The sequence below is a fragment of the Neolamprologus brichardi genome, chromosome 6 (assembly GCF_056152115.1).
Source record: "Neolamprologus brichardi isolate AB-2024 chromosome 6, ASM5615211v1, whole genome shotgun sequence".
NCBI classification, from domain to species: Eukaryota; Metazoa; Chordata; class Actinopteri; order Cichliformes; family Cichlidae; genus Neolamprologus; species Neolamprologus brichardi.
Window position 1 is genome coordinate 15,099,706 of NC_142109.1, and position 13,383 is coordinate 15,113,088.

The 13,383-nt window shown below is 37.1% G+C and overlaps 2 protein-coding genes across 4 annotated transcripts in view; one reads left to right on the plus strand and one right to left on the minus strand.

The window, feature by feature from the left end:
* Positions 1–573: 573 nt before the first annotated feature.
* ppa2 (inorganic pyrophosphatase 2) lies at positions 574–6,959 on the plus strand. 2 transcript variants are annotated; one of them, XM_035906337.2, is made up of 12 exons: positions 574–838; positions 3,344–3,408; positions 3,487–3,531; positions 3,616–3,669; positions 4,183–4,302; positions 4,472–4,558; positions 4,793–4,919; positions 5,614–5,741; positions 5,856–5,941; positions 6,049–6,118; positions 6,233–6,272; positions 6,495–6,959. In XM_035906337.2, exons 1-12 carry the CDS (start codon positions 649–651, stop codon positions 6,515–6,517), a joined length of 1,035 nt encoding a protein of 344 aa, XP_035762230.1. In that variant the 5' UTR covers positions 574–648; the 3' UTR covers positions 6,518–6,959. The 2 variants fall into 2 exon arrangements, with proteins under 2 accessions (XP_035762230.1, XP_006787173.1); XM_006787110.3 differs by having other exon boundaries at positions 6,532–6,959.
* A 98-nt stretch (positions 6,960–7,057) lies between these two features.
* The window catches only part of tet2 (tet methylcytosine dioxygenase 2), a 29,394-nt gene continuing 23,068 nt past the window's right edge, over positions 7,058–13,383 (minus strand). For both annotated transcript variants that reach the window (XM_087841733.1, XM_035906336.2), the window contains 3 exons: positions 12,197–12,334; positions 11,616–11,961; positions 7,058–11,196 (listed from right to left, as the gene is read on the minus strand). In XM_087841733.1, the coding sequence (XP_087697859.1) occupies positions 9,842–11,196; positions 11,616–11,961; positions 12,197–12,334 (1,839 nt within the window). In that variant the 3' untranslated portion in view covers positions 7,058–9,841. The remainder of the gene's footprint in view (positions 11,197–11,615; positions 11,962–12,196; positions 12,335–13,383) is intronic.

Consider the following 13,383-nt stretch of genomic DNA (forward strand, 5'->3'; position numbering starts at 1 on the left):
TAATACTCAGTACGTGTGTAATATAACAATTAAAAGCTGACAGGCAGGAAGGTGGAGAAAAGGGACAGAAAGAACAAAGAAAAAAGTAGAAAGACCTGAACGACAGCTAGGGGGCAGTAAAAATTACAATCCTTTCTGTGGCTGCTACACTAATTGTAAAATTAAGTTAGAAATAATTACTTCCGGTTAAAATATGATTTATTAATAAAATAAAACCAATGTGTTGGTAACAGACGAATGACTGAACAGATTTGAGGCATGAGACCAGGCTACTTATACGTGACACTACACTATTATACCAAATAAAAAACAAAACAAACAAACAAACAAACAAACAAGAAGATCGTGTTAAAGAAAAAAACGCTTCTACACTTTGGAGATTGTTTGAATAAAACAGACTAAACGCAGGTCAAATATGGGCCACTGCCTATATATGTTTAAGAGTGCTGGTCTGAATATGGGAAAAATAAATAAAATATACAGTACATTCGCACCTTCATGTAGAAACTGCGTCACACAAAACTACGTCTGGGGTGTTTTATTTTGAAACGCGCTGACCGGAAGCCCGTGGTTTCACGCCGAGGCTGTTGAAACAGAAGCTGGAGGACGGGAAGCAGGAACTAAGACGAGGGAAGTAAGAAGTGTATAATGAGAGCACTGATGTTACGCTCATCGGTCCGGTGTTTGGTGACAGTTTTCGGCACATTTTCCGCCTCTAGCCGCAAAGTTATTGCACAAGCAGCAGCTGTTTCGCACCAGTATTATTTCAGAAAAACGATGCACTATCAAACGGAGCAGAGAGGACACCAGAACTCTCCCGACTACCGGCTTTATTTTAGTAAGTTAATTTCCGCCATTGTGAAAGGAACCATGCCTGTTTTTTGCATTGAATGCTGCAGCTGGTTAGCACAGTCACAAAGGTTGGTGTCTGACCGTGTTGTGGTCGACATGCAGGTCAAGGTAAACGCTTGACCTTTGAGTTATGTTTCCTGGCCAAGCGGCTCTTTTACGGCTTTGCTTTTAGTGCCAAAATCCCGCTAACGCTAGCCGTCGTTGTCACGTGTTTTGAAAGTACGCATAAGGAGAAACGAGGAAGAGGTGCGTGTTCCTCGTGGGTTGTACTTCCTGTTTGTTAGCCACGTGGATGCCAGTCATGCAAAACCTCAAGCAAAACCAAAATTGGATGCATTTCTATCATCAAGACACATCATATCAAGTCAAACCGTGTTGTAGATCATGAATTTTCTTTATCAAAACGTAACAACAGGGATGAAACCAGATGTAAAGCTTTATTCAGGCACAGCAAAGGTCCATGCTTGACCCCAAAACCGCACTGGGGTTGAACTCGGATGTGGTGCTGTGTGATCACAGTCTACACTTGAGCAGGGAACTCCAGTGCTTCCTCAGTGACAAAAGCCTAACTTAATTAAACAAATACATTTAGCTTACCACAGTATCTGTAAAATCGTGAACATTATTGTGATAAGATGGAGAGAAGCTGAGAAACTAAAATAAACTATTCTGGTCCAGATTGTGAATGGTACTAAGCCCAAGCCAGGAGAGTGTGAGGATTTGGGACAGTCCCGTTTGTTCACAGTACAAGACACTGTTTTCTTGGAGTATTAAAATGTGTTGTATGACCTCACTGTTAGCGCTTTACTGCTGCATCAGTAAATTACCAGAAAATGTAAAAGTGCCACTTTTTAAATGAAAATGCAAGTATCAATAAACATGAATATTCAAGTTATAGTGTGCACATGGTAGTAATGAGGAAACTGGACTGGAAATGAATGCATTTTTGCTTTTCACAATAATAATTGCTTTAAAAAAAGGGAACTTTTAAATTTTAAAGCAAATGCTGTAATATTTGATTCATCTTGTTTCAAGCAGAAGGCTGCAGACATGCAGCAACAACATGCACACTGCAGTGCACTAACGTGTGGGCTGCATGCATGGAAATGCACTGCAAAACGTACACCTGAGAGTGTGTTTGGGATTGAACATCGCTTTGGTATTGTGCATTAGAAAGGCAATTGTTCTTTTCCTGTTACTGTCAGTAATACAGGAACTTCTTAAAGCTTTAGCCACAATAGAAGGGCTGTACTGATGCCTGTGATTTATGTAGATAATTTATTATTGTTTAGTCAAATAATAAGACTCATGATGAAACTTTGTCAGAAGACTGAGCAGTTTCAATTAATTTCTTTTCCACCTGCATAATAATAATAATAACAATAATAATAATAATAATGATAATAATGATCAATGAATAGATTAACATCAAAAGTATTTGCACATTTATTGAACCCTGCAAAACTATCTGAAACTGAAAAGCTTTTAATTTTACCTCACTTTCTAGTTTCCTCCATTGGCATTGAGAAAGTATAGTAATAGTATACCTATGACTGGGCAGTATATCAATTAAAATATGTTTTCAAAAGATATTAGCCGACAGTGTCATTAATACTGTTATAGTTTGATGCTGTGTTTTGTAAAGCTGTTCTTCTGTAAAGCAGTGTTTGCAGGGTTTGTGTCTGTCCTCGGTGCACTGTCTGAGTGTAACCTCGTCCCTTGAAGCTTTGTTTTCCTGCACCAGTAATAGCTTAAAGGCTTGACCGTATATATATTTGTCTTCTGTTCTGTTGCATGTGACAACATACACCAAAGTCTGTTGATTTGTGGACACAAGGACAAAACAGGGGTTGCTAGTCTACTTGGTGTGACTGTTTGCGGCAGTTAATTAAGACCTTATGTTTTTGGGAGGTAACATAACTGTTTTTGGTCAATGGAATCTGGTGGGACGTTAAAGTTTCACTTCCTTGTGGTGAAGAGCTTCCTAATGGGAGCTAAAGCAGTGGCAATTTCTGTGCCAGTCAGTTCTCCTTTTTGCTTGAGGTTGTGCTTATTGCCGTCAACTGCAGGTAACACTGACTCATCAAAACCTCATACAACCCCCACTTCAAAAGCTCAAGTAAACAGTCCCTGCCTGAGTGATATGAGTAATACTTATGATTTTAAACACCAGGAACAAGTAGCACCCCAGTTTCTTTGAAATATGAACTATGACATCATTGTCATTATTATGATTTTTTTTCTTTGTATTTTATGCCGATTAGTCTTTTTAAGAAAAACTGTTGTGACATCTCTTATGATGTTTGTGTGGAAAGTGTCAAGATATAGATATCCATTCACCTCAAAAATAACAAGATTTAAGTTTTTGTTCCCTACCCTAAACAGACATCTGGAATTCAATTGTAAAATATGTGTTAAGAGTAAAATGTTTATGCACAGAAGTACTTTGCTAAAGTTTTAATTTATGTTTTTTCTTTTTGTTGTTTTTTAGAAACCTCAGATGGGAAATACATTTCGCCATTCCACGATATTCCACTAATAGCAGAGACAGAACAGGTAAGGGTTAGATAGCAAAGGTTTGTTTTCACTCGAATCTAATATTCTAACCATTTTTATTTATTTTATTTTCTTAAGGAAAATGATGTACCTGCTAAAAAGTCCAAGAAGAGTGAGAGTGAGGTAAAGTTTGATTAAGTGTTTCAGGTCACTTCTACCATCTAAAACAATCAGGATAATGTATTTGGCTTTCTTGGTTTCTCTCAGGTGCTCTACAACATGGTAGTGGAGGTACCAAGATGGTCAAATGCTAAAATGGAGGTAAGAATAGATAAAGTACAGTCATGTACATACATGCTACAGGTAAGGTATCACACATTACACTCTACTATACCCTATGACAACTGCTGTTGCACTGGAAAAAAGGTTATGATGCACAGTCATCTGTTTTTAAGAAATTGTAGTCGTGGTTTTGTTTTTAAGTCAGATAGCATAACGACAACTGGAAGATACTTTATTTATCTTTAGATAAGCATTTGATGTGGCTTTTTGAGTTGTAGCTGACTTACAAAACTAAATGTAACTCACCACAAGGAACTTTATACCGCATTTTAAATGGAATGAGTTGCCTCCCACTTCTGAAGTTAGAATAGCAGTGCCCTGAAGCTGTTTTCATTTAGCTAGCTAGCTAAGCATGAAAGTGAAGTTTGGGGAGTTCCTGACATTTAAGAAGTGAAAGTTATTTACCTCATTTCTTCAGCTGCGCTTCAACAGTGGAAAAACAACAAACACGCACATAAAAACACACACCTTCATAATTGCTTCAATTCCCAGATTGCGATAAAGGAACCGCTGAATCCGATCAAGCAAGATGAAAAGAAAGGAAAGCTCCGATATGTTGCCAACATATTTCCCCATAAAGGTTACATTTGGAATTATGGGGCACTTCCACAGGTGAGGAAAAGCACAGTATGAGATGCATTAAGCCGCCTTCTTCTTCATTTTCATCATATCTGTTTCAAAATAACAGTACTGCAGTTCATTTTGTTGTATTTAAATATATTTCAATAATTATGTTTTACAAATACCTGCATGATTGTTTTCTTACATGCTTGAACTGAAGACGTGGGAAGACCCGGGCCAGAAAGACAAAGAAACTAATTGTTGTGGTGACAATGACCCCATTGATGTTTGTGACATAGGCACCCAGGTAATACAGCTTAAAACTGTACATTGATTTTATTAGAGACATTCTATTAGGTACCCCTTTATAGGATTACTATCAAGTCATATCTAATGAATCATGAGTCTTAGATATTTGTGTTAACAGTTAGGTGAACAGGTGCACCTAATGATTAGGTCAGTGAGTGTATATACATGTGCAATTTATGTAGTATTGCTTTTTATTAATTGATGATTTATTATGTGTTGTTTGGTTCTTCAGGTGTGCTCTACTGGTCAGGTTATCCAAGTAAAAGTGCTTGGCATCTTGGCCATGATTGATGAAGGAGAAATGGACTGGAAGGTCATAGCTATCAATGCTGAAGACCCTGATGCCAAAAATCTAAATAGTGAGTGTTTTAAACTAACGAAAGTCAAGAACTGGTAACATGTAATTAATTTAACATACGTTAGTGATTATTAGTAATTATTTTACTGTTTCATGGCAGGAGAAAGATTAAGGCAGTTTCAAAATGATTGTTAAAGTGATCTGCTCTCTACCCTGATTCAAAAATACCATTTCATTTTCATCTACTTATTCTATACAAGAAGATTAAGCACATGTAGAGCTGTTTAAGGTTAGCTATGCAGCCAGTATGCATTACTTGTCAGATTTGCATTTGCCCACGTACCAGGAGTGAGATACTAATGTACCTGCCCATTTCAGATTCAGTTGATTGTTTATCCAACACAGACATCATGGGAGAAATGCAGACTTGCACTCTGTAGTTAAAACACTTGGCAAAGTCTGTACCCTGTGGAGATTTTGCTGTAAACATTGTTGTTTATATTCAACGTGTCTTTCCAAAACACACTGTACCCTATCTAACATGTTTAATGCATTTCTTAACCTCATACAGCATGTTCTAAATATTTTTAACCCTGCATTCATTTTAACTTGAATCCTGTTGTTGTATTAGTGTTGTATAGCTACATTCTGTCATAAATTATAATCTTAGAAACTGCTAACTGTAAAATTTCTCACTGAATATTTGCTGCACAATTTAGTTCCCAAATTCATGTTATTGAATGCGTTTTCTGCAGATATAGAGGATGTCCGCAAGAACCGACCCGGTCATTTAGAGGCCACTGTTGAGTGGTTTAGGAAATATAAGGTGCCGGATGGAAAGCCTGAAAACAAATTTGGATTCAATGGGGAGTTCAAAGACAAGGTACTTACTACCTTTGTAACAATGATATGACATGACAGTCTGCTACTAGTTGCAGTCCATGCAGTTAGCGAAAGAGGCAGCAAAAAACAAACTAGTCTCTATCTCTGTTGATAGGACTTTGCAGTTGAGATCATTAAGTCCACCCACGAGCACTGGAGGGCACTAGTACAGAAGCAAAAAAATACTGGAGGAATTGACTGGTAAATTAGTTGAAGACAAAACTCCTGCTTTATGTGTTTGCATATGATGTAAAGGTGTAACTGGCTATGAAAGTATAATGAGCTCTACTCTTTGCTTTTTTCTTCAGCAAAAACACGTTATGTTGTGATAGCCCTTGGAGATGTACCACTGATAAGGCCAGAGAAGTAGTTCAGTCGGTAAGAACTTTACTAGCTCTTGTTTCACACTATTGGTAGCCACTTTAGCAGTAATATATAAAGCTACACGATGAGTTAGTGTGGTAGGTTTATTTTTATATTTCCATTCTCCAGGCTCCTGCATTTGGCAGCGCACATCCTGTGTCTCCAGAGGGTAAGTTTAAAAAAAAAAAAGACTTATTAATATATTTATTAAGTACATAAATTAATCGATAAATAAATAAAAGTGAGAGAGAAGAACGTATTCCAAGAATCATACTTGGATTTCCACACAGGGAAATTGCTTTGCAACAATTGTTCAATTACAAAAATAAAAGAGATACATTTTAATACATTTAAAATAATTCTTTGCCATTCTAAACCTCTTCTTGCACAGTGGAAAAGTGGCATTTTGTCTGACTCTCCCAAAACAGCATGGATACAGTCAAAACGTCTGAACACCTTATGAGGGATTCTTCTGCATTCTTATTTTGTATGGAGCCATTTTAAAGAGAGCCATCGACACTCTGTTATTTGTTGAATAAAAGAAACACACCAAGTGAAGAATTGTGCTAAAGTACCAGACTTGAAGTCGGGTCTGATTTATGGTGCCACAATTGACACGTGTTTGAATTTTTTGCTAGTATGCCAATTATCATTTGTCACGGGGGAAAAAGGACTCATTTTTTATGATTGTGAATCATGCTGTATTTGTATTCCAGGACTGTTGTGGCCATGTCTAGTTTATATTTATATAGTCCTCTAATTTCCTGTACAAATGTAATTGTTCTTTCAGATACAGAACCACACACTTTATATGTAACAAGTAAACGTTTGGATAAATTAAAAGGAAAATCTTAAACATTATGTGTGTTTTATAAGTTCACATCGTACATTTCAACTTGTGGATAAAACACAGAATTTAGATATTGTGATTAACTTGGAAGTAACAAATAAAAGTGCTTTAAATAAATATAATTTTTATTTAAAAAAACACCCACATATCAGCAACATCAGGAATGATATAATAAACAGCTTTCAAATAAACTGCATTCAGTACATTACAATACTTACAGTATTAATACCCATCCTCAATTTGATTTTCTTTTTTCTTTTGTAGCATACCAAACTTCAAGAGAACTAGGGAAGCTTTAAAAAAGTAAAATTACAGGCAAAAAGTTGCACTTTTTTTTTTATACCTTTTAGTGTCTAACTGCAAAAAGACCAAGTGTGTATGAACTGCTGGCTTAACCTTTGAGATGAGCATACTAGCTAAGCCCAGACAATCATTCAAGTAATGTTGACTCACTCAGAATCACTCTGAAGCATCTTCAAGTATGGCTATGCTTTTTAACCCGCTATTTCTTACTACACCTTGGCTCTCTCAACAACGACCTGCTACTGTAGCTGGGTACTGTACAATGAAATTTAACATTTCTATATGATTATTTTTACAGAACAGATTTAAAAAAAAAACTAGAACTACTGACTGAACTATGGTGATACTATAACTGTAACCATTGCAGCGACAGTGAGTGTAATATTTACAAAAAACTTTCTGGATTATCTAACCAAAATCATTTTAACTTGGGAAAGGGTCTCAAAGGACGAGCTATGGTAGAATTGACAAACAAAAAGAACCAACATGAACATTGAAGAATGAGTTATACTCCTGAAATACAAATTCTTGGTATGTACATTGTGACATAATTTATTTTTTTTTTAACACATAAACAATATGTTTAAATAAAACGTTTTGAAATTCTGCATTACATTTTTTTTCCTGAAAAAGAAATGAAGTGCTTTAAGAAAATGAATATTGAAAAGTGGGGTGAGTTGTTGCTTTAGCATGACTGTCATTAATTTAATTACATTAATTAAATCAAATAGATTGGGAAGAAGTCATTGTACAGTTGCTTAGTGGTTATAAATAAATGTATACACAGGCACAAAGATGTGCAACTATTTTAATCACTGCTCTGGTCTTGCTTCGTAACATAAGCAAAAATTGCTTTTAGTTTTTTTGTTTTCTTTTAAAGTCAATATCGTTCCCTTTAGTCAGCTCAGTGCATATATGTTCAGATTACTATTACCTCCATTCTCCTTGCTAAAATATACGTACAAAACTGCAGGAAAGTATATTTTTCCACACAAAATAATTTTGTGTGAAATATAACAAACAAGAACCATATTGGGATTCAGGATGCAATGGCAAGTCCCTGAATATGAAAAAAACAACCACATTAATACAGGCAATGCAGATGTACACAAAATTAGTTGAAAATGTCCCTGATTTTTGCAGTAATATTAAAGATTCAAGTTCAAGTAATACTTTCTTGCAGATTCATAAGAAAGTAAGAAATGAACTTTTATGCCTTTTGGTGGCCTGAATTTTAAGTGTGATCAACATTTTGAAAATAATAAACGAATAAAGAAAGAAAAAGACGTTATAATCCTATTGCCAAATGTTTGAGGTATATGACAGGTTTGTACTGTACACTATTTAAAAGCCTTCTCACTTCCCAAAGAGTCTCACATTTTATGTTTCTAGTAGGTTGAGTAGCACCTTATGAATAGATTCATTTGAAACCCAAAGAAATACAGTGAAACAGGCTGTTAGCATTCTTTGCAACAAAAAATCTCTAACAGGAATTCCAAAAGGAATATTAATTTACTGTACAAATCTCACCTGTTTATCTTACAGTTAGATTACAATAAGTAAAGACCACACAGCAAGCCAGCTGCCCTCTGAAACTGACACTGAGCTTACCCAGTATCATGTTTCTCAGTGTTTAAAAAGCACATTTACTAAGCACCACAGAAAAATCTACATGTAATATTCACAATCACCAGGTGTGTTCAATTAACCTGTTGTAAGGAACGTTTAAAAAAAATAATTGATAAACAAAGGAACCCTGGAAAAAGAACCAGAACAACTGAGATCTTTCTCTCTGTTTTTTTTTTTCTTTCGAAAATGCACCATAAAAGAATGGCTCAATTTACAGTAAAAATGACATAGGAAAGTGAAAGAAGCACCAGCAATTGATAAAACTTGTTAAAACTGTTAAAACTTTTGCATGGACACCTTTATGGATTGTTCATACAACCCCCAAGTCCTTACAAATTCATGAATGTCACAATGTGTTGCTTAGAAATGACATGCTGTCAATGCAGACATATGCTTTTACCAGATCTTATAATTTAAAGGTACTACCAAAACATTTTTCAGCTTCAACTATCATTACCAAATGTGTTTTTAAAAAACACTGGCTTTTCGAAAAGCATTTTGTATATTGGCATGATATTTCCGGTGTCCCGCTGACATTTATCTGTGCAGTTAGTGTAAAGGCATTTGAATTCAAATAAAAGGTAATAAGCATAATTTTTTAGCACCGTGAATGTTGTCATTTACAAAAAGTCAGTGTTTTATGCCAAGATTACATCTCCAAAAAACTTTGAAAGAAAAATAAAAACCACCAAAAATCACTCTTTACAGCTAAAATAGATCCGTGTGTATCAGAGTAAAAGCACCAGAGAGTTTGTATCTTGCAAAAGTTACCAAAGAAGAATAAATACAACCTTTGTAGGGTAAACGGGTAAAGCTTGATTGTTAAAGAGGTGAAAGGTGATTTGTAGCTCATCTAATCACAGGTTCCTTTTACAACAAAAGGGTGATGGGAGGGCATTGGTGCCTGTGGTCTTGTTTGTCGTAGCACCTTCAAGGGTCTTCTTAATGAGTGTTTTCTACGCAAGCTGGCTGTAAGGCCCTGTAACCTTGGTGAAGGCGTATGGAGATGTACTGACATACGTGTTTGTTGTGCATGACAAAGATCCCTCCATGAGTGCCTTGATATAACGTTTGTAAGGAGGCTCCCCTGTGGTCTCTGATGACTCTAGATGCTCACGTTTAGGCCCCTTTTTGCTGGTCTTGCTAGGAGTCCCCTCACCGCCATTCCTCTCTGCTTCTTCTTCTTTCTCTCTAGCCTTTTCTGCCATCTTTGCTTCCCACAGTGCCAAACCATGCTTGGCTTCATTCAAATTTTTGTGCTGGTAGAACACTAAGGAAATACGGGTTGGGTGGGTGCGATCTGGATTTTTAAGGGGCGTTGTCGCATGGAGCTCCCGTTTTGCACACTCAATAAGGACAGAGCCATGGCTAGGTGCCACAGCCACTCCACCAATATCAGGGTCTAAGAAATTGTGCTCGTTGTCTGACCACAGCTCTGGCTTTTGCGGCGTGGTGGGTGTCTGTGGTGTTCCCGGTTCCAGCTTGATACTGGAACCCATTAGGCTTCCATTTGGCAACCTTAACCCTGACTGTATTTCAGGGTTTAAACACATACTGCCAGACTGAGCAGAAAGCATTTGTGGGCCAGGCATACCCATCTCTGCTTTGATTTGCAAATGGAAAGGATCTTGGCCTGGGGACAGCATTTGAGGGTTCTGGGGCAGATATGGATTTGGGCATTCTCCAAACCGATTGCCTTTGCTCATAGCAGTTTTGTAATCTACGCCTGCATGGGCTGAGGATGCTCTTGAGAGGGGGTCCATAAACCGGGGATCTGAGACGCTGTTAGGAGTATAAGGTCCATAAGGTCGCATGGGAGGAACTGGTCTAATGCTGCTGGCATTATAACCATTGACCTGTAAGCCTGGCTCACCATATCTTGGTGGGTAATTGACCTCATAACGCCGTATACCATACTGCTGCTCTGAGTAAAGTGTCGGCCGTTGTTGTCGATACATTTCTAAGTGCTTTGGGTTTGGGGGATAATATGGATTGTAGTTGTCAAAGGGAATTCCTCCATTACATTGATAACCTAGGTATGGACGATTGGATGCATTCATGTATGAGTTTGATGCATGGAGTGGGGAAGGATAAGGGGTGGAAGATGATGGCTGATGGGGATATATACTGCCTGGCTTTGAAGTGCTTGGAAAAGACCCATTATGGTTGGGAAACCTGGAGAAAGCAGCATTTGTTGTGCCAGGATAAGGAGGGAGAATGCTCTGGTGGTGTTGCTGCTGCTGATGGACCCCTAGGGGGTGTTGTGGCTGACATGACTGACGGGTTGCTCCTACAGCACCTGGAATAAGTCCTGGAAAACAAAATCCATTGCGTCACCTTTTGTAAAATCATTATTTGTGGGTCTTTTGGTGTTCAATTTAGTGTTCCAACAATATGTTGCTACAAAGAAAAAAACATATTTAACGCTTTCCCCCACAAAGACACATTTGACAACCTACACTGTACCATTAATGAAAAGTTATATATCTACATAAATCAATAAAGATGCAATATTTTATTTATTTTTTTAGAATACATTTCATGTTTTTCTAATGGTAAAACCTGTCCAACCTATACAGCCCTGGTAAGCTGTATAGGCATAGAGCACCCTCACTAACTTCTGATGCACACCTCATTTTGTTCTGGAAGCAAGCCTGAAATATGACAGAAACTGCTCAGTTCAGAGAAATCAAGGGATACCTATGAAGTGAAAATAATTTGTTACCCTACCTGCCATTGGATTGCTCTGAGTAGAATTCTCAAAAGTGCCAGCTTTTAATTTGGCCTTCTCTCCTTTATCATTGGAGCTTTCCAGCATGGCATTCTTGTTGGCAGCTGCTTTCTTAGCATCCAGCTTTTTTTGTCTGCAAGATTTAGCAGGCTCTGCAAGCATGCGCACCTGGCGGCGGAAAACACTGAGAACTTGGATAGCCCCTGACTTTATTTTTTCTTGTTGACCTTCCTCACTTCCAAATTCATCAGTGTTGGAAGCTTTATAAAGAGGTAAGACATGAAGCTGCTCATCCTCTGGAATCTTTCCAATCCCTCTGTTATCCTCCCTCGTTAATGTACACACCTGAAAAAAAAATAAAAGAATTACTATCTGAATTAAATGGCTTTTGTTGGGGGTGTAACAGTGATAACATAACATAAATAACTTGTTATTTATATATCCGCCATATCTGAAGTTTTGCTTTGCTGAGGTGTTGTGGCAGAGTAGCTTGACGCGCAGGTTGAATTTATGCAAATATATTCAACCTGCATTTTTCTAAAGTACTTAGAAAAATGTGTTTCCCTTTTTTTATCCTTACCACAGTGCTGCCACCCTGCATGTTGTGGAGGTCTCTATGAGCATGGGCACAGAAATCCATACAAGCAGTAACCCCAGAGAAAGGACGGCCATCCTTGAGCCCAAGACGGCAATCCAAAGCCCTATGTTCATGTTCCACCTGTGTTCAGGGACAAAAATATGTTAATTTAAATAAGCTGCCTAAAAGTTTGTGAAGGTCACTACAAAAAACAACAAAATGATAAGCCAACATATGGTGTTCTACCAGGGTAGCATAAATCACTTATGACAATTCTTCAAAACTGTTTACACGAAGACAATTTTTACAGTTCCTTTATTTTATGTTTTTTAATATAGACCACATGATTCCCCTCGGATTTTCCATGGGTGTTCAACTAGGGTGAGATCAGCTGACTATAAAAGTATAATTTATGGTTCACATCATTTTACAGTGATTTCTCTTACCCTAAAAATGAGGACATTTTCATTATAGAAGAAATGACACCATCGAGATAGAAATGTTCCATCATAGGATAAAGATCTTCACTCGTATTGCCTCTTGGGTTTTAGTAACCCACTCACTTTACAATGACTGTTTACAGTGATAAACAGGCCTAAGTTATGCACTTGCAGCATAGCAGAGCCACTGGATACCCTACGTCTGTAGCTCAAGTATTTAGTGCACTAATATGCACTAATATGCAGATGGATAACTTCTCTAAGTTGATCACTTTTTTTCACATACCATAAATATATATCAGTGTTTGCAATGAATGGTTTTATGCTACTATATTTCTGTCTGCGTAACTGACTGTTTATATTTAAAGAGTCTACGTCCTACTTTGCCATTCTCCATTCACTGAGGAAGAGTTGCTTTTCTTTTTTTTCGTATCTTTTACAAAAGAAGTTGCATCCCAGTCAGTATTGTTTTAATTAAGCAGCCAGTCATTTTTTTTAGTAATTTTAGTTTTTTGATGATTTTAGCAATTAGTGATTTCTTTTATGATTTAGGCTTCTTTCATCTGTGCATCAACAGAGAATGCACTGACTTAGATTTTTTTTCCTTTGTTCCATTGATCTAGCATTTTCATACATGCCAGAGAACAAGATTGAATCTAGGCTGCTTAACAGTAATATACAGCTTTCTTGTAAGAAAGGTCCATAAAAATTTGGACAAGGACACAGGTTTTCTTTGCCTCTGTACACCAC